The sequence below is a fragment of the Pseudopodoces humilis genome, chromosome 23, assembly GCF_049639895.1.
Source record: "Pseudopodoces humilis isolate 2021_Gansu_Grassland_sample_001 chromosome 23, ASM4963989v1, whole genome shotgun sequence".
Taxonomy (NCBI): Eukaryota; Metazoa; Chordata; class Aves; order Passeriformes; family Paridae; genus Pseudopodoces; species Pseudopodoces humilis.
Window position 1 is genome coordinate 7791139 of NC_142222.1, and position 27015 is coordinate 7818153.

The window sequence follows — 27015 nt, forward strand, 5'->3', positions numbered from 1 at the left end:
GGGGGCTGGCAGGGGGACGCTCGCACCTCCGGTCAAGCTGCGGGGAGCCGACCGGGGGAGGGGGGCGCACAGCTAGGAAGGTCACCGCTACAAGAGGATGTCGCCGGAGGTGGCGGGGAGTCGCGCCGGGGGGCAAATGAAGTGTCACAGTGAGGGTCACACCCAGGGGACCTCACCCTTGGGGGCATCACGTTGGAGGGGGGTCGCACTTAGGGAGGCCGCAAGAATAAGTCATACCTGGGAATAACATCGGGAGGGATCACACCTGGGGAGGTCATACCTGTGGGACATCACATCACGGTGCTCTTAAGGGTGTGGAGAGATGCACAGCAGGGCATCCCCAAGAGCAGGGTGTCCCTGGGTGTCCCTGGGGCCATGGCAGTGGTGCTGGGGGTCCAGCAGACAGCGAGGTTTGGGGGCACCAACAAGACGGGCTGGCTCTGACCTCCAGCCTGGACACAAGCAGGGTATGTTGGGGGACCTACCCTGAGGACCCCAAAACCAGGCTCGCAGGGAGCAGAGAAGTGCCAGCAGGGCTCAGACAGATGCTGCCAGTTTGCCGCTTTTGGGGAAACTGGCAGTGTCGGGGAGACACCCCTCTCCCTCCCCGTTGCCAGGGATAAAAAGGAGCGGGATCTCCCATAGCCGGGGCCTGCGGGTTCTCCTGGGACCAGTGGATTCAGCCGCAGGGCCACGGCTCGCAGTTCCCACAGTCCGACACGTGTCATCCCTGGGATGCCCAGTGCTGGGGTACACCTGGTGCAAATGCCGGGGGTCTCCCCGCGGGTGTTCCGGCCAACACAGCTCACCTTGTGTACAGCCTCACTCACGCCTCACTGGCCGGCACACCCCGCACATCACCCCGCTCACCCCGCACATCACCCCGCTCACTACGCACAGTCCCATATACCATGCACCCGCACTATCCCGTGCTTGCCCCACACAACCCTGCTAACGGCGCACTGCCCGGTTTCCCCCCGGTTTCCCCCCGGTTCCCCCGCACTGCCCGGTTTCCCCCCGGTTTCCCCCCGCTTCCCCCGCACTGCCCGGTTTCCCCCAAAGGTGAGCCCGGCCGGGGCTCCGAGCGCGGCTCTGGGGCGCGGCTCCCTCTGGCGGCTCCAGCCAGAACCTGCGGAATCGGTCTCCAGTACCCCCGGTATCACCGGTACCCCCGGTATCACCGGTACCGGAACATGAGCAGAGGGAACAAGATCACCCAGGGACTGGCAGAGTGGGACAGAAACCACCCCAGAGAAACAACAACCACCTAAAAGGAATCACGGGCTCTCTCCACCTCCTCATGCCTCCAGCAGCAGCCTGACAACACGCTCAGGCGCAAGCTGCCAATGCCCTGCACAGGAAAATTTCCTACAGAAAAAAGAAAACATATGATAGGGATGATCTGTATTCTTTGTCTTTATGTAAGGAACAAGTTGAAAAATATTTCTCAGATTTTTCACAGATGAACATCTGTTATGCTGCCTGAAGAAATCTGTGCATTAGACCTTGATATTCAGCCTGACCTTTCTGGCTTTCTAAGGTCATATTAAGTCATGGGAAACCCACCTTCCCAAAAGCTGATCCTCTCATTCTCAGATCTGGAAAGCTTGAAACAACCTGGAATCACACACCTCCAAGACAAGTTTCACTTTCACGCACTGTAGAAATCCTGCCAACTGTTGTGAAAGTCAGATGATTTTAAGTACAAGAACTTGTGAATAAATTATAGAGAAGTCTGATTCCGTCAGTCCTCTCTGATACTCTGTGTTACCCTAGAAAATTATTTTGACAGATGAGAGAGAAAGGAAAGCATCTCCAGCCTACACGGCACTAGGGTTCACTTAAAAACTTCCTTGACCCAAAGCAGCGAGGGATATTAAATCAAACCAAAGCAATCATTTCAGTGCAGGAACAGGGCACACGGACACTTATTTCTTGACTGATCCAATGAAGTGGGATTTTGCTCAGGTCAGCTTTACTCTGCCATGCATTAAAATATTGGCATTAGCTGCAGAGAACATGGGCTGCACCTTGGGAGAACAATGAGCATTAATAAAACAGCAGCAGGGGGTGAGAGGCAAAGCAGCCCAGAACTTCCCTTTGCTGCTGGGAGCCTTCCTCTGCTACTCCAATCCCGTGGCTAAAATTTAAACATACTGATCCAACAATCAACCTCCAGTAGTGATTTAGTAATGACCACTTAAACCCCGTGGTGCAAATAAAATACTCCTCCCCTCCCCACACAGCCAGGGGCAGCACAAATCTCTGTAGGACATGGTCCTGCTGCAGCTCCTCCTGCCCAGAGATGGCAGCTCCACACATCCCAAACCCCCTGTCTTAGTGCACATCCCAATATCCTTCCCAAATACCTGTTCTGGTGCACACTCCCACCATCCTTCCCAAACATCCCTCTTGATTCACACCCCAGAGTCCTTCCCAAGCACCCCTCCTGATGTACATTCCAGTGTCCTCCCCAAAATCCCCTCCTGGTGCACATCCCAACAGCCTTCCCCAACATTCTTCCCTGTGCACATCCCAGTGTCCTTCTCAAACACCCTCCTGGTACACATCCCAACATCCCAGCATCCTTCACAAAGGAAGGATGCAACCCCTGGTGCACATCCCCAGTCCTGGGATGGGGCCAAGCTGAAGTGCCATTTGAGATTTCCTGACAAGTCTCCAGTTCAGAGTTATCACAGCCCAAATCTTCCTCCATTGAGACCAGAACCCATTCCTGCAGTCTGACTTTGGTGGGAAGCTGTTCCAATCATGTGAGTGATTCATCTCTAGGAGGTTTTTTTCTGTTACACTGGAATTTCTAATGGGTGTTGATTTGCATCATGCAGGCTCTGTCAACTGCCCACAGCCTTTTCCTCCACAAAGCTATCATTCCTGCCATTCCCTTTTGTTTGCACAGCTCATTTAATTCGACCCTGGAAGGCCCTGAGGGCCTTTGAGCTGAGTCCTGCCCCCACGAAGCCCAAAGCACCGGTGAAGCTGCTTGATCCAGTCTCGGACAGACGCCCATTCAGCTGGACGTTCAGCTGGCTCTCAAAAACCATCATAGCTCCAATTTGCTGAAAGGAATAAGCAGACAAAGCCCCAGAGAAACCAGCTACGCTGCTGTAGCTGGTGTAGTCAGAGCTGGGGGGCTGCCAGCCATGTACACACCCCAGAGTCTCACTGCTAGACCCACTCTGGAACCCCCAAGAATCTGCAGCAATTCCTGGCCTGTGCCTGGCCAGGAATGCCTGGCCACTGTCAGTCTGCAGGGAGCTATGTTCCCCTGAACTTGAGACAGAAATAAAAATAGGGGGAAAAAACTGAGAAAAGAACAGAAGAAAGTGGGTAAAGAGTGGGTAAACACAAGCTTTCCCAGGAAGCACCACAGTGTTCTGCAATCAGAGATGCAACAACGAACCACCAACAAACATCAACCTCAAATGAACAGCTTGAACAGTTCAAAGTTCAGCTGCTGTGCAAATGTTATAAACTGTTCTCACTGTCTGCAAACCTTCCAGCCTCAGCCAAAGCTCTGAGGTGAGGTGTGTTTTCAATTGTATTCCTGAACAAAGAAACCTCCTGCTCACCACTGCAGAGCCAGACCTTATGGGCACACAGAAGGAAATGCAGAATGTAACCCTTTTGTGCAGTTCTCCATCTGTCTTTCTTTGCTTTAATTTCATATATTACATGTGGCAGAGAGCTCTCTTTCTCTAGGAATGAATCAGTCTTAAGGTAGAGGTGGATGGATTAATTTTACTATTGATTGCCCTGCACACAACAGCTAACAACAATTATCAGCATTTCTCAAGAGGTTATCTACTCATTCATCTCAAACAGCATCCATGCCTTGACCTTTTCTTCTCTAAGAAGAAAACTAAATTTACCAAGTCATTTCAATTTTTCTCATGACTTCATTTTCAATCCCTGAAAAGGTGTTACAGGGTTCACAGGTTCCATATCAGTATTTCAGAAGAAATGTGAAAAATTGGTTGTATTGTTTGAGCTTGGTAACAAAGGGCCTTGAAAAACAGGTTTCCTTCCACAGATACTTGCGGAAATGCAAATTCTGGGCCTGGGTCTTACAAGGTTTTACAAGCTCCCTCTCCCACCCAAGGAAAACAACAAAGGAAGGGCTTCTGAAGCTTCCAGGCACCAACACTGGGACTCCTGCTGAGGGGTGGGAGCTTGTGTTGGAGGGAGGATGCCAAGTGCTCCAATCAGCAGAGGTGACACTCATGGCTCCAGGGGCTGGGGCACAGCAGAGGCAGAAGTGCTGATGAGGTCCTGGGGAAGGCTCTCCCGCGCTTCCTGCATCCGGCGCCGTGCCCGCTGGAAAGCCTCTACAACACAGAGGTGACAGCAGGCCAGACAGAAATAAAAATAGGGGAAAAGAATGCGTAAGACAGCCTCAGGGAAGGGGAGGGATGTGTCTTTTCAGTGAACATCATCTCTCCTGGTGCAGGATCCCACCTCCTATGAATAGGTTACACCACCAAAACACCTGGTGCTGCTCTACCTGCCACTCTCTGATTTCTGTACACAATGGAATCAGACACAGAGTCTGTGCTTTAGTGCCACCAGCTCTGCCCAGTGCCAGGCAAGACTGGACAGCCCAGCCCAGGCTGTGCCCTCACAAAGTGATTACCCCTCCTGCCTGCTCAGAGCTGATGCCTCCTGAAGTTTCCAGCCCAGAGCAGAACATTTAACCTCTGCCACAGACTCAGAGCTCACAGGGAGGGGAATTACTCCCACAGTAATGGATTATCCTGAAATATCCAGCCCACTCTGTAAAAAGGGAGCCAAAGCTCACCAAGACAGAATGACACTGAAGGGCCTACCCAAAACATTGTAGACAGAGCTCTGCTGGCTGAAGCCTCCCAGTCGGTCCAGTACACTCTGCATGCGCTGTCTCAGGGCACTGTTCTCCAGAAAGGCTCTGCACAGAAGCACACCAGCAGGTCAGGGCTGCCAAAACCAGCACAGGAGATGGAGTTTATGGAGCTTATACTCCCTTTGCTGCACTCACTTGGACTGCTGCAGGCAATAGAGCCGGAACGTGACACTCCCTGTGGTCTTTGTCCGGAAACCAAAGCGGCTCAAGCGCTTTCCCTGCAGGGATGGCACAGGTTAGAGTAACCCCACAGTGAAAACAAGTGTGTTCCACCAGAGCACAAACTCCTGTGGGTACAGTCTTCCTTTCTCTGCAAGGTTGGAAAGAAGGGCACGTAGTTCCAGGCTGTGTTGAGGGCAGGACCTAAACACTTGCAAGCTGACAGTGCAGTGCTGGGGCAGGGTTTCAGCAACTGCATCAGGGCTTGTTGCCACACAAAGCTGCCACTAACATCACCCTGCTCATTACACCAGCAGCCACCTCTGCAACTTTCTGAAGAACATGAAGTTTCTACCTGCCTCACACCCATCAGCTTCTTGCTTCTGGAAGCTGTTCCAGGCACAGTACAGCCCAAATTCCTCACAGAAATCCAGGAGAAGTCTACAGCTGGTACCAAATGCTGACCTGACAAACACTTTATAGGCAGGAGTAAGCCAAGGCTTTGGTCCATGCTCCCCTACTTCTCTAAGCTGCTCACCCCTCAGAAGACACAGCTCTGCCTCAGTGTTTGCTCATTCCTCTGTTGAGGAACACAAGACTCACAGAGGAGACATTTCTTCAGTGAGACTGGCAGGACCAGCAGCTCATCCTTGTTCAAATCTGGTCCAGGCTGACCATGGACACCTGAACCCAAGAGCAAAATGCACCATGTCCTGGCAAGAGGCTACTCTGCAGCTGAGCCCACCTTGAAGGTCGATGGTATCCGGATGTAGGTTAAGTCCTCCAGCTCAGGAGATCCCCCAATGAAAAACCTCCTCATTTCAGCAACAGTTCCCAGATCCACAGGACGCCAGGTAGGGATGGTGAGCATGTGGACACCTGGCCCAGGACAAGAAGACAGCTTAGCTGCTGTGACCTGTGATTTATTCAGTCACAGAGGACAGCAAAGGCAGGTGGATACATGCTGACCCAATCCAGAGCTGTCTAGAAATGGAAACACTGCACAGTATCAGAAATGTTCTAAAAGCATGTTCCCTTGAGTCAGCCCATTCTAGTCACACAGCCAATGCTGAAAGTACCCTCTGCCCAATAGTAGTATCTCCTCATAACACACAGGGGTCACGCCCAGATCCCACGTGGGACACAGAGGGTTAATGCCATTGTAAAGATGGATGCACAGCATCACCCCAGAGCTTTATCACACCAGATGTTGTGATGGCAGTATCAAAGGATATCAAGGACAGCAGCTCAAGATGCGTCTCACATCCTTCTTTGCTGCACCCCAGACAGCTGACTGCTCCCTTCAGTACACCAAATCCCTGGGACTGGCTGAATCACTTCCCAAGAGAACCACTCAACTCATTCTTCCAGACAATTAACACAATGTCCCAAGGATGCTTTACCTGGAGATGCTGGCAGCACCAAGGACCCATATCCTTCCACACGATACCTCTGCCAGAAATCCAGGGATAGGACCTCAAAGTAGAGAACAGGCCACTGAGGGAGACTGTCTGCAAGATGGGAAGCAGGTCACAGCTTTGGGAAAGAGATTATCATTGAGAGAAAGAATGCTAAATGCCCAATACCACTAGTAGGAAGCCAAAGAATCAGAGAATCATTTAGCTTGGAAAAGACCTCCAAGATCATCGAGTCCAACCTGTGACCTTGTCACCCAGCCCAGAGCATTGAGTGCCACCTCCAGTCATACCCTGGACACCTCCAGAGGTGAGGAATCCATCACCTCCCTGGGCAGCCCCTTTTAGTGCCTGACACCCATTCTGTGAGGAAACCCCTCCTAGTGTCCAGCCTGAACCTCCCCTGCAGCAACTTGAGGTTTCCTCTTGTCCTGCCCTTCGTTCTCTAGGAGTAGAGCCCAACCTCCAGCTGGCTCTACCCTCCTGTCAGGGAACTGTAGAGAGTGAGAAGGCCCTCCCTGAACCTCCTTTTCTCCTCGCTGAGTCCACCCAGCTTCCTCAGGTATTCCTTGTGCTCCAGATCCTTCCCCAGTTCTGCTCCCTCTCTGAACACACTCCAGCATCTTTCCACCACAGTCCTTTCTGTATTTCTTCTACAATGACTAACAAAGATTTATGGTTGATTAGTTTTCCCTGTAAAAGTTGAACCCTCAGATTTGAAGCTGAAAACAGAATTACTGATGATAAAAATTGTGGAAAATTCTTTAAGGGCAAGTCCAGACTGGGCTGTCAATTATCTTTGAGAAGACAAGACAATATTTTGTGAATGATCTGAAGCCAAACAGCAGAACCTGTTCATCTCTGACCTTTCCCACTGCTATTGGGGGAATATTAACTTGAATATATCTCTCCAAGCATTTATTTTTTCCACAGTGAAACAAACTCATTGTGCTTCCTCTAGTCTGAAAATTCATTAGTGTTGGTTGAATACCCAGATCCAAAGTGTACTTTGGATTCAAGTGGCAAGGCATGCCACAGTGCTGTCCTTAGCAATTGTATCCACAGAGCAATAGGATTGGTGAGGAAGCAGCGGGAACAAGCAGCAAAGAAGCCCAGCTTAAAATAGAGCTGAAGTTTCAAAGTGACATGAACTATCTAGGGATTATACAGGTCACTGAGCGTGTCTACAAATGTAAGACTCAGCACAGAGTTTTAGTTGTGTATAAAAAAAGCTGCCTGGTTCTCCAGCTGCAGCATCCCAGGGCTCTGTGCAGCACACCAGGCACAGCAACACAGCCCTGCATGCCAGGTTTAAAGAGACAAGCCAAGATCCAAGTAGTTTTCCAACCAGATAAAGCTGTCTACAGCCTGGAAACAGGGCAACATCAACGATTCCATAAAAATGCTAATGGATTCCTGGGCAGGGCAAACACAAGATGTGTCCAAGGGCTGCATGGTGACAGGGTGAACTTCTGTTGAACCAGAAACATTTCCCTCTGTCCTTTCACCTCCAACAGGACAGACAGCACGATGGCTACAGTGGGACGAAAGGATTTCAGAGTAACAAAGAAACACACCTTCATCTTCTTGGGTGTAAAACATCTCCACAGTGAAGGGGTAGCAGAAATATGCCACATTCTCCTAGAGAAAGAACAGAGCAGAGATCAGACTCCTGGACAAAAGACTTCATCACCAGCATTGCAGAGGGCATAGAAAGCTGGGAGAAAGGAATAAATGGTAGAAAGCAGGTGATGCTGCCCAAAAATATCAATTTCATCCCACTAACAAACACGTGAGTGCAGCGTGGACCTGCATACACTCCCTAGAGCCGTGTCAATGGAACAGGATGTTGAAAATAATAAAAGGGGAGTGACACACCTCAAGTGAAAACTGTCATAACTACAGGGCATCCTCAAATTTTATAGGAGCCAGCCAAGCACAGTACCTTAAACAACAGTATTACTGAAATGTTGTATGATAATTATTTTTGTAATATGAAAACATATAAAATACATTAAAAAGCTGAAAAAGTTCAAAGTCACTGTAGAGTCTCAGCACATTCCTGCCCCAAGCAAGCTGGAACAATGCTTGGTTAGCTCAGAGCATTGGAGAACACAAAAATCAGAGCTCCAAAGGCAATCAGTCAACAAGAATTAATAAAAAGGTGAGGTTCCAGAAACTGCTTGGAAGTAGTTTTATTTGGTCTAGTTTTATTTGGAGATGGTGGCCCCTCGAAAAAATTACAACTATAATTAGAATAAGGAGAATCCCAAACATGCTCTGATCTTGAAAAGAACCCTCAACTCAGGACCTTTGCTGAATATATCCGTAGTTTGTTACAAATGTTCTACTCCAGAGACTGCCTGTTCAAATTGCTCTGCAGGTCAGCAAGTGTCCTTACCCTCCCCACTCTTTTGGTGGCACAGGTCTGCGTCACTCCTGAGAGCTGCTGGAACGGGGAGCTTGACCACTCTGGGGGAAACAGGAGAAGATGAAGGCTTGGGGTGAGGCCAAACTCACAAACCAGAGCAGCTCAAAGGAGAATGTCAGTCCCTGATGACTTGGGTGAAAAGTAACATCACCCACCCTGGCATTCACAGAATCACAGAATCATTAAGGTTGGAAAAGCCCTCCAATATCATCTAATCCAACCTGTGACCCATCCTCACCTTGTCAACCAGGCCAGATCATTGAGTGCCACATCCAGTCATTCCTCAGACACCTCCAGGGATGGCAACTCCACCACTGCTCTGGGCAGTTCCTTCCAATGCCTGACCACCCTTTCCACAGAGAAATTCTTCCTCGTGTCCAACCTGAACCTCCCCTGGTACAACTTGAGGCCGTTTCCTCTTGTCCTGTTACTTGTCTGAGAGCAGTGCCTGACCCCCACCTGGCTGCACCCTCCTGTCAGGGAGTTGTAGAGAGTGAGAAGGCTCCCCCTGGGGCTCTTCTTCTCCAGACTGAGCCCCTCCAGCTGTCTCAGCTGTTCCTCATATGACTTTTCCCTGCTCTAGGCACTGCTCTTTAGAACACCCTGAATTGTCCATGAAAAGCTCAACTCACATCAGGAGAAATGTAGAGCCTTATCTAAATGTACAGAGTAGCAGAAGTGGTATCTTGACACATATATCCAGATAGGGGAGCCAGAGCCATAGCTTCAGGAGAACTAAACATGCAGGAGGGTATGCAGGTAAGTGCTGGGAGACTTATTCATCCATCAAAATTTAATATGCTAATATCAGCACAAAACATGATGGCAACATGATGAAATCAGACAAGGTCACTGTGGTGGGGAACACAGGAAGACTGTTCTCTGCAAGATAAGGAATGAAGTTTGGACAGACTGGTCACCACCTCCTCTATGTCCCAGCCTGAGCTGAGTTCTGCCATTTTAGCTCTGGAGGATTCTAACTAGATCCCAGCCCCAACATTAATTTTTGCTGATTCCCAGCAGAGCTGGTCTAATGGACCAGCCAAAGCCTGTTTCATCTCTTAAGCTGCTGTGATGTGGCTGGGAATGTGAATACTCACGGTTAGGCAGCTCCAGGAAGAAATGTACGTAAAGGTTGTCATACTCATAGCCTTGAGCTGAAACTGAGAAGAAAGGATGAACTTCAGCTGTTTGATTCCACACAAATTCTTCCAGCATTCACTGTAAATTTTTGGAAGAGCCACCACCAATAACCTCAAGGAAAATCAGTTATTGCTGGAAGCTGGGAAAAGTCTTCAAAGTAACAGGAGATGACCTGCAGAGAAGATTCCTTCTCCAGACTAGCCCTGTTCCTGTACCACTAACCAGATGACGGAATTCACACATTTAATTGGTTTCTTTGGGAAGTTAATAGAGATTACAGCAATCTGCTCTCCTTTTTTCAGATCTAGACCTTCTTAGAACAGCTACAGCATTTGTAACCTCCAATCTGTAAATGTCTCTCAAGGGATTAGTCTGCAGGAAACAGGGAGGAGAAGGAGGAAGTAAGGGATTCTAGGGCCTCTTGAATCTAGGGATTCCAGAATCCTTGGATCACACCCTCAGCCATCCCAGCATGCCCACATTTGCCCCTATTACTGTTTAGAATAAGGACTCACCTATTTCTCCATTCATGAAAAGTCTCAGAGTACCAGGAAGAGGCTGGAAAAATTAGCGGATAAACAACATAAAGAGCTCAACACTCGTGAAACCTCAACAATTCTTTCCCAACAGCATCTCACACATGTATTTTATGGATTTTCAGACATGAATGGTTTACTTTTCTGGCCAGGGAGGAGGCATGATTTGTCCTACCACTTCCAGAAGTGAACAGTCCCCCTGGAAAGAGGCTCTAAAGAGACCAAATCCCAGCCTGCAGGAATTTACTGTTCTGTAAATAGGTCTCTTACAGATGTGAAGATCGATATAACACACAGTGAGAAGTCACTTGCAGAAATTACAGTCCTGCTTCTGTCATTTTCCTGCATTTGCCCAAGATGAGGGAGCAGGGGGGAGCACTGAGACACTCTATCAGTGTCTGGAAAAGATCAGTACTGGAAAACACAACTTTCACTGCTTTGTATTGCATTTCACTGATTTGTATTCAATATATTAGCAAACAATATTTGAGCAAAAAAACACTGCAGTTTGGATAATTCAAGTGAGAATGGAAACTTCATGAATCTGAGTGTGAGAGGGGCTGCTTACTTGCACAAAGTGGCACACAGAGAGCTGTTTGACATTGGAGAAGTTAACAGCAATCACTGCCCCTAAAGACATAAACTCTCCTTCCTTCTCAGAGTACTACAATCACAGGCCTTGAAGCATAGCATGCAGCCTCACAGAGGCTGTAGTGTTCAGCAGGCTCTGCACGGGCAGGATGGATTTCTGCAGACCCCAAATCCACTGCCACTTGTCCCCTCTGACCCAATTTTCTGTTTGAAGCCACGAGGTAAAAGCTGCCCACCCCCCTCCAGAGCAAAGCAGTCTTTGGAGACTGAGCTGCAAGTGGCAACCCTGAGCCAGGCAACCCAGAGACAACAGAGCTTCAGTCCCTGCCAGTGCCTCTGCACTCACCATTTCAAAGTCTGAGCCCACGAGCCCACTGAGGTAATCCCTGTGCCGCCCGTACAGCTGGGAACACACACAACAACAAAAAAAAAGTGGCATTTTGATTATATCTGCTGTTATGTACTGCAAAACTTAAACTGTATATAATTTAAACTCAAATCACTACCAGGCTTAGCACATGTGGGGTTGTTACAGCAAATATGGGGAATATAAGTATATAATAGAACAATGATGCATAACTGCTAACACTGCACAGAACTTCAGCTTTGGTTCTCCAAGACCATCTCTAAGGGAAAAGAAACTGAAGAGTCAGATCTTAAATGATACCTGAAAAACACAGGTACAAACTATTCCAAGGAAATGGCCAAGCAGAGATCAGTGTAATGAAATCATTATTCCCGTGGTGACCACAAAACCAGCAAGGAAATGCACAAATAAAAATCTAAACCAAAAAGTACTTTCATAAACTGTCAAGAGACAAAAAAGCAATTCAGAAAAATCGAGATGTGAAATGCGATCCCAATATCCTGGGACATTACAGGTAAGAAGACATAATTTAATAAATATACAGGCAGCAAGAGGAAGATAAAGGAAAGGGTTTGCCCACTGCTCAAAAGGGAAGGAAAAACACTGGCAGGTGACACTAGAAAGGCACAAAATTGGGTGGTTTCTTGCATCAGTTCTCACTCCCTAAAGCACTGCAGCCAGGGGCAGGCTAACTACAGACAAGGGCTCTTTGAGGAATAAGGGATGAAGCAGGGAATATTTGCTGTAGTTCTCAGATCCCTGAGCATGATGAAGCTTAGGGCAGTGGCATTTTGTCACTTCAGGTGTGCAGAGCACCAGCAGTTACATCTCCATGATGATTCCTAGCTGCTTCTGTTACTCAGAACTCGTGAATATGCTCCGTGGCCAGTACTCACTTCTCTGAACACACGCTGCTCACGCTCCTCCTCCTCTGGCTTCACCTGGGCAGATGCATTCTCAATAGTGTATTCCCACACCTCTCGCTTCTCTCCATCCAGCTCGATCCTGCAGAGTCCCAAAACACATGGGAAAAACTCCCCCATTATGCAGAGAATAGCCACAGGTATCAATGGGGCCCTCCTGACCCAGCAGTGTCCCCTCTACCCAGCCTGTGCAGTGAGACAAGGGCACTCACAGCCCTCTCCTCACTTCCAAGTGCCCGCCAGCATCATTCCCTCAAAATGGAAGACTTACTTGCATCCACCATATGCATAATTTTACAAGGGATGTAGTGATAGAAGAAGGGGGAATGGCTTCAAACTGACGGAGGGTAGGGTTAGATGGGTATTGGGAAGGAATTCTTCCCTCTGAGGGTAGTGAGCCCCTGGCAAAGGTTGCCCAGAGCAGCTGTGGCTACCCCATCCCTGGAAGTGCCTAAGGCCAGGTTGGACAGGGCTTGGAGCAACCTGGGATAGTAGAATTTGTCACTGCCCATGGTGGGGGTGGAACGAGATGGGCTTTAAGGTCTCTTCCAACCCAAACTATTCCATGATTCCATGATAGATAACCTGCATCCCTAGGGACTTGTGCCAAAGCCCCACACAGCACACACACAGTGACACTGAGCATAAGCACACAATAATATTTTCTTAGAAATCTCTAAAATAAATGAAATATTTCTCAGTTTAAGTGCTGATCCCCTGCCCGAAGGGTAACCAGGAAACAGCAATTTGAGCCCCCAGCCCCAGGACATGTCCCAGCCCTGTCCCACTCACCGGTAGGCTCCTTTGGTGCCAGTGAAGTCAGGCTTCACTGTGATCACCCCATTGCCATCCACCTTGATTGTGCAAAGCACATTTTCATACTCCTTGTGACCAAGCCTGAAGGAGGACACCAGGAAAACAGAGTCTAAACAGAGAACACTGATACTCTTGTGCTCTGGAACAGCAGAGCCGGTAAAGGAACTTGGGGGTACAAAAGCGAACATATACACACATTCCTACACTGGTTTAGAAGCCTTTTGGAGGTATACACTCAGCTGCCTCCCAACAGAAGAAAGAGGCAGAAAGAAATTGCAGCCCCTGTTACTGAGCTCTTGGAATTCTCCCCCCTCAAGTAATGAAAGAAACAGGAGTTTTGAGTAAGGAGGGAAGACGGATTTTCTTTTGGGAAATTATGATCACTTCAGGATTTTACTTACTTCCCATAAGGTCCCAAGTCCCCCATGATGTACATGGTCTGGACAGGTGTGTTAATTACATGATTGTTCTTTATAAATTCTTCTGAAGGTTCCCAGGTGATGATTTTTGACTTCAGAGAACTTGCTTCTCTGTCAACAAGAGAACAGCACCAGTCACAGCTCACCTCAGCAGCACCAAACCCACCATGATGAGGAGTCACAGTGCTGGATTACATGTGTGACACAGAACAAGCCACCAGCTCCCATGGACCAGGCTGATCCACAGCTGGGGCACCAGAACCACAAAACCCGCATGAACAAGCTCCAAGCCTGTTGAGCTGGAACTCACACAGGTCTACGGTCCTGTCTTCTCCTCCTCACGTTGGCCATCCTCTCAACCAGATATGATGGTGCTTCATTATCCAAGTCAGTTACCTTCTGGCAGAGCTGGAAGAACAGACAGGAACTAGCTTAACTGGACATCTTTCCCAAACACAGCTCTCCTCTTAGAGGAGAGAACAGGTATGCACACAACCACATGCAAGGACAAATTGCTAAATGACTGCAGAATTCCTTCACTATTCTGGTGGCAAAATACAGCTCACTCCACTCAGCAAGCTTCCTACAGAGCCAAGTCCCTCTGGCTGTCCCAACCACTGCTCTGAACCAGGGACATCCCACCCCAGGTCTGGGGCACCAGGGGAAACTCCTTTCCAGCAGTGTATTCTCCTGCACTCAGGGTATCTGCCTGGCTTAGAATCAAGAAATGTTCCCTCTCCAGTAGGACTGGAAGTTTTGACAGACACTGAGTAACTAAGAGCTGGTACCTCCTCTAGGTCGGTGAATCGGTCGTGGTCAGTGTAGGTGAAGATGCGACAGTTCTTCCGACCTCCAGCCTTCTCTAGCTTCTGGATCTCCTCATGGTACTGCCAGTCCAGGGGAGTCTGGCAGGCTGACTCACTCCGGTACAGATCCACCTCAAACTGACAGCGCCACAGGTAAAGCAACAACAGCTGCCTTTCACCAGCTTTGGCAAAGCCACAAACATTTTTCAGCTTTTTACCAAAGCCACCCCAGAGACAAGACCCTTTGGGGATCCCAACAAATAACACAAGCTCCAGAGCAGCTCCAACACTGCTCAGGCATGTGGCAGCCAGCAGCACCACCAATGCCCACCGGGAAAGCATTGGGCACAGTAGCTCACCCTGAAACAAGGAACCCCACAGTGAGGTGCAGAAAAGGGGGTGTCAGGAATCTCCCCCAAGCCAGCTCTGGACAGGACAGGAGACACATGAAGCTCCTGGAGCAGGTTCAGCAGAGGGTGAGAAAGTTCATCAAGGAGCACCTTTCTTACAATGAAAAGCTGAGGGAACTGGGGCTGTTCAGCCTCAAGAAGAGACATTGAGAGGGTACCTCATCCCCGTCTGTCAGTTTCTGTCAGTATCAAAGGGGTCAGAGCATGGATCAGGCTCTGTCTGCTCCGTAAGGACCAGCAATGGAACAAGTGGAACGGGCAGGAACTGATGCCCAGAAAGTTCCGCCTGAAAACGAGGAAGAACTTCTTCCCTGCGCGGTGACCAAGCACTGTCCAGAGAGTGCGTGGAGTCCCCATCACCAGAGGTATTCCAAAGCCTGTTGGACATGAGCCTGAGCAGCGTGCTCTTGAGTCCGTGCCGGAGCAGGGGAGTCGGACTGGATGACCCCAGTGATCCCCTCCGATCTGACCCATTACGCGAAGTCCCTCCCGCCCCCTCACCGTGCACCCACCTGGCTGAAGAGTTTCTCCTGCCACCCCACCTCGGCCACCTCCTCCTCATCCTCCGGGGGTCTCTGGGCTCCGGCGCGAGAGGCCGCGGTGACCCGCAGCGGCACCGCTCCCGCACTGGCGGTGCGATCGGCCCGGCCTGTGCGCTCGGGGCTGGCGAGCGGCGACAGCGGCGCCCGCGGCAGGAGAGGCCCGGCCGGCGCGACCCGCTGGATACGGACCCTGCGGGGAAGGAGCGGAGCGTCAGGGTTGTGCGCGCCGGCGGAACCGGGCCGGGCCCGGGCAGGCGCTCACCGTAGGCGCAAGTTGCGGACCGGGTCCCGGGAGCGGTACACGGCGGGGTCCCGGGAGCGGCACACAGCGCTACCCCCGCGCCGCGCCGCGCCCGCCATGGCCGCGCTGCGGGGAAACCGGAGCGCACGGGTGGGCAGCGCCCTCGCGCGACGGGAGCCTCCCGCACGGCCGGGCCCGCTCCGCGCACGGAGCCCGCGAAGCTCCGCGGGACACCAGTACCCACAGGCTCCGTGTGAGGGGGTCCCCACAGGCTCCGTGTGAAGGGAGTCCCCACAGGGTCCGTGTGAGGGGAGTCCCCACAGGCTCCGTGTGAAGGGAGTCCCCACAGGGTCCGTGTGAGGGGAGTCCCCACAGGCTCCGTGTGAGGGGGTCCCCACAGGCTCCGTGTGAGGGAAGGTCACACAGATCGCTCTGTGTGAGGGGTCCCCACAGGGTCCGTGTGCGGGGGTCCCCACTAGCATCGTGTGAGGGGAGTCCCCACAGACTCCATGTGAGGGAAGGCCCCACACATCGCTCTGTGTGAGGGGGCTCCCCACAGACTCCATGTGAGGGTCCCCACAGGATCTATGTGAGGGAAGGTCCCACACATCGCTCTGTGTGAGCGAAAGTCCCACACATTGCTCTGTGTGAGGGGGCTCCCTACAGACTCCATGTGAGGGTCCCCACAGGCTCCGTGTGCAGGTTGATTCCCACAGACTCCATGTGAGGGAAGGTCCCCACAAGCATCGTGTGAGGGAAGGTCCCACACATCGCTCTGTGTGAGGGAAGGTCCCATACATCGTTCTGTGTGAGGGAAGGTCCCACACATCGCTCTGTGTGAGGGAAGGTCCCACACATGGCTCTGTGTGAGGGAAGGTCCCACACATCGCTCTGTGTGAGGGAAGGTCCCATACATCGCTCTGTGTGAGGGAAGGTCCCATACATCGTTCTGTGTGAGGGAAGGTCCCACACATCGCTCTGTGTGAGGGAAGGTCCCACACATCGTTCTGTGTGAGGGAAGGTCCCACACATGGCTCTGTGTGAGGGGGCTCCCCACAGACTCCATGTGAGGGTCCCCCACAGCCCCTGGGGGGATTCCCCCCAACCTCCATGTGAGAGTCCACACAACATCCATAGGGTTTCTTTCATATTTTCATTCTTAAAGGATTTTCCATCAATCCACGTGATCTGTGGTTTTACCTGTGTGTGACGAACCCAGTGCTTGATTCCTTCTCCCTTGAGTGTGGTGTAGTTTACCAGAAGAACCTGATTCCGTCCCTTACATTTCTCCTGGATTGGTCCAAAATTCAGGCTCTGATGCACACTGGATCTCCTGGTTGGAAAGAATGTACATGTCAGTCTAGTCTCAATGATGTCTTGATAATGATGTACCTTTTAAGACTTAAAAGACTTAGTTCCAGTGCTATTAAATATTAATTTCAGCAAAACTTTTGAGATTTCCCTTGGCTTGTAGGTGCAACATGGAAAAACTTCTGGCCATCCAGAAAAAGTATCTACCAATACCAAAATGTACCAGTCCCAATTCTGCCTGGGCAGTTCTGCAAAATCAATTTGCCAGCAATCACCTGGTGAATTTCAATTTTACAAGCTCTGGAGGTGGCCTTCTCCCTTTCTTGTGATTGTTTTACAAACAAACCACATATTTTTACATTACGTTTGGAGGTACAATTTTCTGCCCACATGAGGTCACCAATCATCTGCTGTTTCTTTCTGTAGCTTCTAATGGTGGGGCTAGTTGCCTGTCCTGATTATTGTAATTTGGTTTTTATTCCAGGACATTCAACACTTTGCTAGATTTTCATGCAAGGATATCTTTTTCAGCAACCTCTTTAGCTGTTTTGTCAGCTAATTGATTCTCTGCATTAACCGAAGAGTTTCCAAACTGATGGGCTTTACAGCACATCACAGCCACTTCTTTTGGCTTTTGTACATTCTGTGTACATCTACCCCCCACATGTTTTCCTTGCTGTTTGCATCCTTTTGTCCCTTAAGAAATCCTCCCTTCTGTGAGTAGGATTTAATTAGTCTGACTTGCAAACATAAAGAAATGGTGTCATAAGCAAGCCCTTTCCCCTCTATAAAAACTTCAAAAGCTTTTGTGATTAGTTTATTTCAAAGCTACTTGTCATTAGAAACAAAAAAGCATGAGGGCACCTCTATACTTTTGGCTGCAGTCTTGGTAGCTTTTTGAGGTTTTTTTTTCCCTTCCTTTCTGTTTGGATTCAGTTATTTTACTGCTGTGAAATAGACTCTTCCATTGAAATCTGTGTATTGACAACAGGAATTTATCACAATTCTGTCTGTAACCAGCATTGGAAAGCAGCCACTTAAAAAGAAAGCAGTGAAGAGGAAATTAATCTTGAGCAAGTTTTTCTTGATAAGGGAAGAGGATGAATGGAGTCTGCCTCTGCTTGGTGGTGCCGAGCAATAAGAAAAGAAGGCAATGGGCAGAAGTCAATGCACATGAAGTTACACCTGCACATGAGGCAGAACTTTACTGTGAGTGACCAAGCACTGAACAGCTTGCTCAGAAGAGGGGATGGAGTCTCCCTCATTGGAAATATTCCAGAACTGTCTGGACGCAATCCTAAGCAATGTGCTTCAGGACTGTGGAGCACCAGGCCTGGACATGTTTTATCTCAGATATTCTGACTGTTAAAACAGGAAAGTTCTGATGGAAAGCGAGAACCCTGCAGAGGTGCGGCAGCGCTGTTCCGAGCCAACTTCCTGCTCTGCCTTGAGAGTCATGCTCAGTCCCCACCCCCAAATCACTACCTGGAGAATGGCTGTGCATACACGAACAAAACAATGTGAAAAATCTAGTTTGCATAAGAGGCGTGCACCCAGGTGAATTAGAAAAGTGGATCTCCTACCCCTCCCCTTGCCCTGTCTCACTCGTTCCTCTCCTTTTCTGTCTCTTCTTTGTCTCTCAGCCCCAGATCTGGACATGCCATGTGGCAGGACCAACACAAGTTCTACAGACTGGTGATATTCTTTTTTGTCCCTATCTCTCTCTCTCTATTCTGTGCCTTTATTTCCCCACCTAGGAGAGCACAGCTATCATAATCTCCCACATACTCTGCACTGAACTTTGTTTTCTTCCTTGTTTCCTGGCTCCTCCTTTTTCTGGACTTCAAATAAAATTCTCCACTATCAGAATTACCTGAATGTTTTAAATTCTTTTCAAGTAGTTGAAAATGAGGTTTGCAGGTGATGGATTGATTCCAGAGTGAGACCCCAAGAAAATAACAGGTGACTAACAATAACACCCTAAAAATTTGCCATGCAGACTTATTCCAAAGCTGTAACAGTCTGTGCAGAGTGATCCATGATGTCCACCTATTTTCTTCTTTTAAGATGGGCAGAAATTTCTGCCCAGAATAAAAAACTCGAGACTTTCCATTTCTCCAGCAGCTTCTGGGCCCTGTGCAGTGCAGGGTCTCAGCATCTAAAATATCTGTGCAAGAAAAGCTAGTCCCTGGGGCACTGTGTGGCTTATTTCTGTAGTGGGTGCTGAAGGCACTGGCTGCTTCCATGAGTTTCACTGTCCTCCAGAAGCTGGAAGGAGAATAATTCATTTGAAGTTTGCTTGGAAGAAATCTCCAGCTGCAGAAAGTCCATGGAGCGCAGCCCAATGCTGGCGTGGTGCAGGAAGCTGATGAAGGTGGTTCATCACCTTGTTTTTCAGAGGTGGCTGCTACCAAGTCACAGGAGGTCCTAAGGTGCTGCAGATGGGCAGTGAAACCCAGAGTGAGGAAGGACCAACAGATGCTGCAAGGTCCATGTGTGGTGACTGTCTTCTACTTGATGTCTCTCTTCCCTCTCTCCCCCCTTTCTTTCCCACCCCTCTTTTCAATTTTTTTACTTCACAATTATTGTTATATAGAATCCATATTAATGACTCTCACATAGGGTCTTGTTTGCAGCTTAATTTGGGCAGAGGCATCTGGCACTTATGAGATCTTAACAAAGCTCATCCCTGAACAGTGGCTTCAAGGAGATTTGTGACCCTCTGCTCCATCGTCCCATCTTGGGTCATGAGGGAGAGGATAGGTCCAGCAGAGGCTGTTGAGCTGTCCCCACACCAGCTTCCAGGTCAACAACAAAGTCCCCTTTTGCAGCCAAAACTCCTGCAGCAGCACTTAATCGGAAAAGACAGGTTTTGGGGGCAGGAGGCATTATCCAGTACAGCTGGAAGGAAACAGAGTTTTCCATGGAGCCAGCCCTCCCCCGGGGGGAATATGCAGGGCAGGAAGCAAAGGCCATGAGAACCACATCCCTGCTCAGGGCAGGTGACTGCAGCTGCATCTTATGTGTAGCCCCACACTATAGAATGCCTTAACAGGCATATTTACAATCAAGTGCCCAAGTCCTGTATTTTACAGAGATAATGCTGCACTGCATCCCTTTGTTTGCAGACATCACATTTTGATGCCGTTAATTGTATAGTGAGGATTAATAAAACATGAAGTTTAAAGATGCCTAAATCACAGTGGGGGAGCTGATAATCTCTGCCAACAATAATATTTGCACTTTGTTTTCATCCTAGCATCCAGCCGTGGAGTGAAGCTTGGGCCAGGGAGCAGCACTACTGCTAATGGACTGAAGATCACACAGGGATTCCAGCCTGCGTCTTGGGCATCACTTGGACATCCTTGGGATGCTGTGCCTGTGCCCACAGCTAGACCAGTTACTTCAGGCTGAGTTTACCAGGACTGAGGTAGGGAAGAGACATGAAATGGCCTTTCTGCATATAGAGGTGATATCTCTGCACAGATGTGTCTGTCGTGTACTAACAGCATGTGGCCAGCCATGGTCCATGCTCTGAGGACCCACCACCCAAGGGCATGTCCCTTTGGGATGTCCCCTCTGGAAGGGGCAAATGGTCCAGAGCTCTGGTACTGGGAGATTTGTGAACCACCAAAAGTGTAATTTGGCTTTTGCAGAGTCTGCCTGTGTCCCCCCTCCCTGCTACAGCTCCCAATGCCAATGACCTGGCTTGCTGGGGCACCACAGCCTAACAGCCCCAGGGCTGAAATTTGGGCTGGGGATGTGCTGCTTCCCTGACAGGGCTTTTTCCTATCCATCTCTTTGCTGCCTAGCAAGCATCCTTGTCAAAATAGCTTATTTCATTCCAGAACAAAGTTACCTGAATACATTTGGAAGTTGTACTGCACTATCAGGGTAATCAGAATTTAATTTGATGCAGTCAAGGCTCTAAAAAGATGTTATCAAGAAGAACATCAAAGCTGGATTCCTGCACTTGGAAAGGCAACCAGAATGCTTAGTCCAGATTTCTCATTTTATTGGAGGCTTTCAAAATATCAGTCTAAATAACAAAAAATTATTACTGAAAGTATTTGCAAATTAATGTCTTTTGTAGATGAACAAAGGCCCACTTCCTTTGCATGTCAGGGACAGTCTCTTATTAAATCCTGCTAATTATACCATTTGTTGTGTCTAATAATTTCTGCACTTGCAGAAATTAAAGCTGAAGCTTATTTTCCTATGGGTTGAACCATGCTTTTCTTTGGAGTCCCAATCCTGCAAAGTGAGGATGCTTCCACTCAAGAAAGGGAGACCCTGTGATTTTGGTAATGGGGGAGGGGACCTGGGCTGTTTTTTGCCTGTGTCTCTGTTACATGCTTGGGACCTTTTATCATTGCCAGCTCTTGGAATAGCTGATGAAAAGCTACAACTCTTCCTAATGAATTCAATTGTATGACAATTCCAGGTTTTATTTTCAAAGTACAACTTAAGGAAGAAAGGTGCCTCTGGGTCTTTTGAGTGCCAGGAAGGTTGAAAATGTGACCAAAAGGTGACCCTGGAGATGGGATTCTCCTTTTGGGGAGGTTTTATTTGATGTGGTTTGAAAATGTGTTAGAGCACCAGTTGGTGCTGGGGCAGGGGATGGTGGAGCAGTAAGCTTGACCATTTTCACTTCAGACACCATGATTTCTGTGCCAAGCTCAGGCTGTTGGCTGCCCAGTGTATGTAGAGATGGTTGCAGGGGTGAGTGATGGTGGCCACTGCAGCCATCAACCCCCTCTACTCCTTTAGCTCCTGTTTCTGCAGAGGCTGATCCCAAATGCCATCATGCCCCTGCAGAGGGGACACAGGAGACAGCCCCAAACCCAACTTTATCCCTCAGAAATGTGTCGAGGAAGCTTAGGGGGAAAGGAGGCTCAGTCAACTTCGTTAGGGAAATAGTATGGATCTTGTGTTCAAACCTTTGAAGTGTTAATTAAAAAGAATTATGCAAAGGAGCAAGGATTTGAAACATTCATTTGAATCTCAATAAGGCATCTGTATTAAAAATAGCAGCGGGATCAACTACAGATACAGCAGTTTTGGAGCAAAACGACCCTGGCATCCTTGGTTCTGCTGGGTAGAGCATTCCTGCCTGCTCCCTGCCCTGGATGGGTGCTGCAGAGCAGAGCACAGCACAGGGAAAATATTTTGTGCCTAATATTTAAAGATCTTGAGAGCATTTCACTTACAAAAGACCCAGCAGGGTCTGGCACGGCTCTTAGATGTAGAGCATGGGTAGGTAGAGCAAATGTGTGGGTTGGTATGGTGGGTGCAGAACTGGGACTGCTCCAGAGGCACCAGTGTGGGGCACTGGACACCTCATGCAGACCAGACCTCAACCCTCCCCCCACAGTCCCTTCCAGAGAAAACTGAGAGAAAGTGCTTCTCCAGCCCGTCTCTTAATTAAAACCCCCAGCATGTTCTGGCCCTTGCTCATTCCAACAAAAAGAATCCAGGGTATTAATTACCAGATCAGTGGATAACATCGTTACGTTTACTTTTGTACTGTGAGGACCCTGGGGGAATGTCGGTGCCTCCTGCCCTTGGCATCAGCGCTGCAAGGGCACGAGCGGGTGGGTGCCCAGCCTGCACTGAGGGTTGTGCCAGCACCACTGGGCTACCAGCACCAAGACCCCAAGTCTGCAGAGAACTGACACCCTTAGCTCATTCCCAGCATGGCAGCAGGTGGATGGTGGGGGCATGGGGCCTTCAGAGGTGATGGCTTAGCCAGGGAGACTGCCAGGGGGCTGCAATCAAGGGCTGAAAGCAGCCTTGAAGGGGAGAGCAAGGAGCTTTGCTGGGGCTGCAGTCCCACGGGAAAGGTGACAAGAGGAAAAGCGGGAGCCACACTGTGAAATTCTGCAATGATTTCAAAGGCTGAGGCTGTAACCTCAGCTGCGGATTTGATTAAAAATGGATGAATAACAGCCTGACCTTGGGCAGGGCTCAGGCAGGCACACCCCCTAGACCATGTCAGGAGGAGGTGATGCTCTCAGCCAAAACCTGGTGTGTGGATAACCCTGATGCCTGCATTTCCACCTCACAGAGAGGGATTTCCATGGGTTGAGACTCACCTGTCCCTTTACAATGCCTGAGGTGTGCAGAGGGGAACCCAAAGCCAAAGGCTGGGCTGTTGGGTTCCCCTGGGGTTTTGCTGATACTTGGGTGGGTGTGTGCAGGATTCTCCATCCCCTGAACTCCTGAGCCAAAACCAACCCCAGGGCCATCAGCTTAGGAAAGGGCTCTTTACTCCTGCCAGGTAACATGAGGGTCAGAACGATGGGGGAAGTCAGAATGTGGAAATCTCCCTGCTCTGCTCTCCAGGACACTGTTCAGAAGCTCTGCTTCAGTAGCACTTCACTCTCTCTCCATAGCACAGAAATAATTCAATGGACAGCTTGAATTGAAAAAAGCCTTTTTTCTGTTGCACTGGAGCAAATCCTTTGAGCAGTACAGCTTGAAAAAACAGCAGGGCTGTGGGCACTTGGTGGGCAATGAGGTGTGTGAGGTGCAGGTAGGCAGAGCAAAATCTTGCTCTTCCAAGTGGAAATGATGGCTGGAGAAGCTCTTTCCCCCTCCACAAACCTCAAAGCCTCCCACCCAGTTATGCAGATCCCAGTATTTTCTCCTCTAGGCTTTTTTTGTGTGTGGTTTTTGCATCTCCCAGCCCTGCTCTGGGTGTTGCCAGGCCCCTGCAGCCACACTGCTCACCAGAGACCTGCCTGGGAATATGAGTTGGGGGTAGGCTTCCAGAAACGTCCTGCTCTTTGATCTATAATTTAAAAACCATTTTGTTTTGTCTTGGTTGCTTTCACCAGCAATTTGCTATAGCAAAAGAACACAATACCCCTTCAGGAAGAAGAAATATACTCATTCTTTCAATTAAATTTCTCCTGACTTTACTAAAACTTCTCCCCTGTTCCCTCTTCTGAAGAAGCAGCTTTTCTCTTTTTTTTAATTTTATTTTTGTGATCTCCAATTCCACCGAGACAGAAGAAATCAGCATATCAGAGAAAACAACAATCCTTGTGATGCCCAGCAGTCATTAATTAACAAATTATATAAAAAAAGAGTTCTGCAGATAGGATTGTTTCCTGGTGATGTTGCCTTTTCTTTTGTTGGCACTGTGACAAGGAAGTTCTTTATTGCTGAGATAGAGCAGATTAAACCATCCCTGTCACAGTGGACAGCTTTGTGTAGTTCATTCTTCTGGTCCCCAAATAAAACATCCTGTCCCAAATTTTACCCTGTTGTGACAGGTTTCCTCCTTGGTGGGAAAGAGATGCAAGGGTACGTTTGAGCCATAGCATCTGTCCCTCAGCTGCACCAGGTGTCCTCTTCCTCAGCATGAGCATCCCCAGATGGTGGGAGGCTGAGCTGAGCTAATCTGAGTGGATTCAGTTTCAGTGGAACATCTGTGGAACATCTGTGGAACATCTGTGGAACATCTGTAGTCCCACCAGGTCCACCTCCTCCCTGAAGTCCACAGCCTCAAGTGGCAACAGCCCCAGGAGATCTCAAGTGGCTCTGCTCTTCTTCCCACCATCTTCCCAGGCTTCTCTAAATTTCAAGATTATTTTGGCCCTGTCCCTAGCTCTCATACCCCTACTCAGGTAGGAGTAGGCTCTGCTGGGAGCTACTGGGACTGAGCTCCCTGTTCATACACTGCTGACCAAAGGTGGCACCCATGGGTCTCCAACCTCATTTCAGTTCATGGTCTCCAATGTTGAGGACAAAAATGAGACCCCAAAGCCAGGTGTTACATCCCCCAATGTTCAGCATTTGGGCCCCAGACTTGAGACCAGCTCTGCTGCAACAAGCCAAAAGGCAAAAAATTTCCCTGGGCTGTTAGAGCAAGCCAGCTGCTAGTCTTTGGCCAAAGAACCTTGGACTCTCTTTTTGTCATGGCGAGGGGGGCAGCATCCTTTTGAAGGATCCAAAAAGTGTTGCCTGCAGCCTATCTGCAGTGGGGCTGAATTGAACACATGCTGTGGGACACTAATTCTCCCAAAACAGAAACCATCATGTTCCTTTGACTGATCTAGAAATGCTTCCTATAACTCCTCAAGTACAGCTGCAGGCAGGAGCTCCATGCCACCCAAACCTTTGTTTGCTGCCATGGGCACTGTGGGGCCACAGAGCAGGGGATGTGCACAGCCACAGCACAGGGAGGTGGCATCAAAATACACTTTTTTTTCACCTTCTTTTTATTAATCATGCAGATTTCCCCACTCAGGGGCCACAGGCATGGGCAGGCAGTGTACCGGGGAAAGTGATGGAGAGCACCAGCAAAAGCAGGACATGGAAATCTGCCTGTTCTGCACAGGCAGCTCCCCCATACTGTTCCTGGTGACCTAGTTAAATTAATTTTGGTGGGTGGTTGTTTTTCTGGTGGGGTGTTGTCTTAATTAGCCAAAAGATGCCCTGATTTCTTTCTTCACAGTAAGATCTGTCATTTAATTTGTCAGCTAGTGTGTTCTCATGCACCATTCATGGTTCCAGGCACCACAGGTATGGATTAGGGTCCAGCTCTGACCACCCCAGTGGGACCTGTCTTGCCCTGAGTATTCCAGCTGGAAACTGGGATTTGCTATAAGCCTAGGAAGCCCTCAGCCTATGGCTGTGAGTACAATGAGTTTGCCAGACTTGATGACGTGGGGAATGAGGTGCTGGGTGCTTGCATGTTGCTCAATGGCACAGAAAAACCCCCTTCTATGCTCCTCCAGAAACTGGAAAAAGAGTGTTTCCTCTTAAAATGTTTTCCTCTCTCTGTGGCCCTGGAAAGGGGAGATAATGGAGCAGCTGCCTAACACATACTTCCAGGGAAAAGTGTCAGTGCTTCTAAAACTTCTGAGGTTAAAATATCGTCAAGTTATTTTTAGTAGTTTTTCATTCATTTTAATTGGTCAACATGCAGCAAGGAACTCAGAAAAGCTTCGCTTGCTCCTGGTGGGTTGCTCTCCCATGCTGAGCCATGCTGTGCTGAGCCAAGGCGTGCAGACCTGAGCTGTGCAGGCACAGACTGTGCTGAGCTGAGCTGTGCCTCTGAAGCAGCTCTCTGACAGGCTGAGAGAGCTGGGGTTGCTCAGCCTGGAGAAGGTTCTGAGGAGACCCCAGAGAACTCAAGAGACACTCCAGCATCTAAAGGGGCTCCAGGAGAGCTGGAGAGGGATTTTGAGCAAGGGCCTGGAGAGAAAGGACAGAGGGGAATGGCTCCACACTGCCAGAGGGCAGGGAAGAATTTCATCCCTGTGAGAGTGGCAGGGCCCTGGCACAGGGTGCCCAGAGAAGCTGTGGCCGCTCCATCCCTAGAAGCGTTCAAGGCCAGGTTGGATGGGGGCTTGGAGCAAGCTAGTCTAGTGGAAGGTGATCCTCCCCATGACAGGGGGGCTGGAACAAGACGGTCTTTGAGGTCCTTTCCAACCCAAACCATGACGTGATGCTATAATTCCATGCCATGCCATGTCCCGACGGACAGAGCCACGCCAAGAGGTGCCAATCCACACGATGCCATGTCAAACCCAGCCGTGCCAGCACCAACAGGTGGCGACACGCACCCGCGGCACCCCCAGGACCAGCCGCGCCGGGGACGCGCCGGGGACGCGCCCGCGTGGCCCCGGTACGCCTTGGCGCGTCCCCGCCGCGGCGTGAAAGGACTTCGCAGCGCTCACCCCCGCCTTCACAAGCCCCCCCCTCTCCGTTTTCGGGCTGGTTAATCCCGTGTGGAAAGGGCAGCCAATGGATGCGGCCGTTGCGCGGGGTTGGGATTAGCGGCGGGGCGAATGGCTGGCACTTTTACTGGGATTACAGAACAAAGAACTGCTCTCCCTGCCCGATTTGGGGTGTGGGGGGGGAGGAAAAAAAAAACAACAAAACAAGACACCCCCACTCGGGTTCTTTTCATTCCTTTAGGCCCCTGTCGGGTTGTACCGGCTCCGCCCGGGGAGCGGCGGGAGGCGGGGGGGGGCGGGTCCATCCCCGCCCCCC

The 27015-nt window shown here is 49.7% G+C and overlaps 1 protein-coding gene across 2 annotated transcripts in view; it reads right to left on the reverse strand.

Moving 5' to 3' along the window:
- The window catches only part of MKS1 (MKS transition zone complex subunit 1), a 28132-nt gene extending 12311 nt beyond the window's left edge, over positions 1–15821 (reverse strand). Inside the window, exons 1-17 of one of the 2 annotated variants that reach the window (XM_005525983.3) lie at positions 15718–15821; positions 15426–15645; positions 14486–14641; positions 14008–14105; positions 13680–13808; positions 13255–13359; positions 12436–12544; positions 11519–11575; positions 10561–10603; positions 10003–10065; positions 8873–8943; positions 8049–8112; positions 6460–6567; positions 5802–5935; positions 5033–5115; positions 4845–4942; positions 1592–4346 (exon numbers count right to left, since the gene is read on the reverse strand). In XM_005525983.3, the coding sequence (XP_005526040.1) occupies positions 4240–4346; positions 4845–4942; positions 5033–5115; positions 5802–5935; positions 6460–6567; positions 8049–8112; positions 8873–8943; positions 10003–10065; positions 10561–10603; positions 11519–11575; positions 12436–12544; positions 13255–13359; positions 13680–13808; positions 14008–14105; positions 14486–14641; positions 15426–15645; positions 15718–15815 (1743 nt within the window). In that variant the 5' untranslated portion in view covers positions 15816–15821 and the 3' untranslated portion in view covers positions 1592–4239. Of the gene's footprint in view, positions 1–1591; positions 4347–4844; positions 4943–5032; positions 5116–5801; positions 5936–6459; positions 6568–8048; positions 8113–8872; positions 8944–10002; positions 10066–10560; positions 10604–11518; positions 11576–12435; positions 12545–13254; positions 13360–13679; positions 13809–14007; positions 14106–14485; positions 14642–15425; positions 15646–15717 lie in introns of those variants that run through there. The other variant, XM_088066372.1, reaches the window with a different exon arrangement.
- Positions 15822–27015: the final 11194 nt, after the last annotated feature.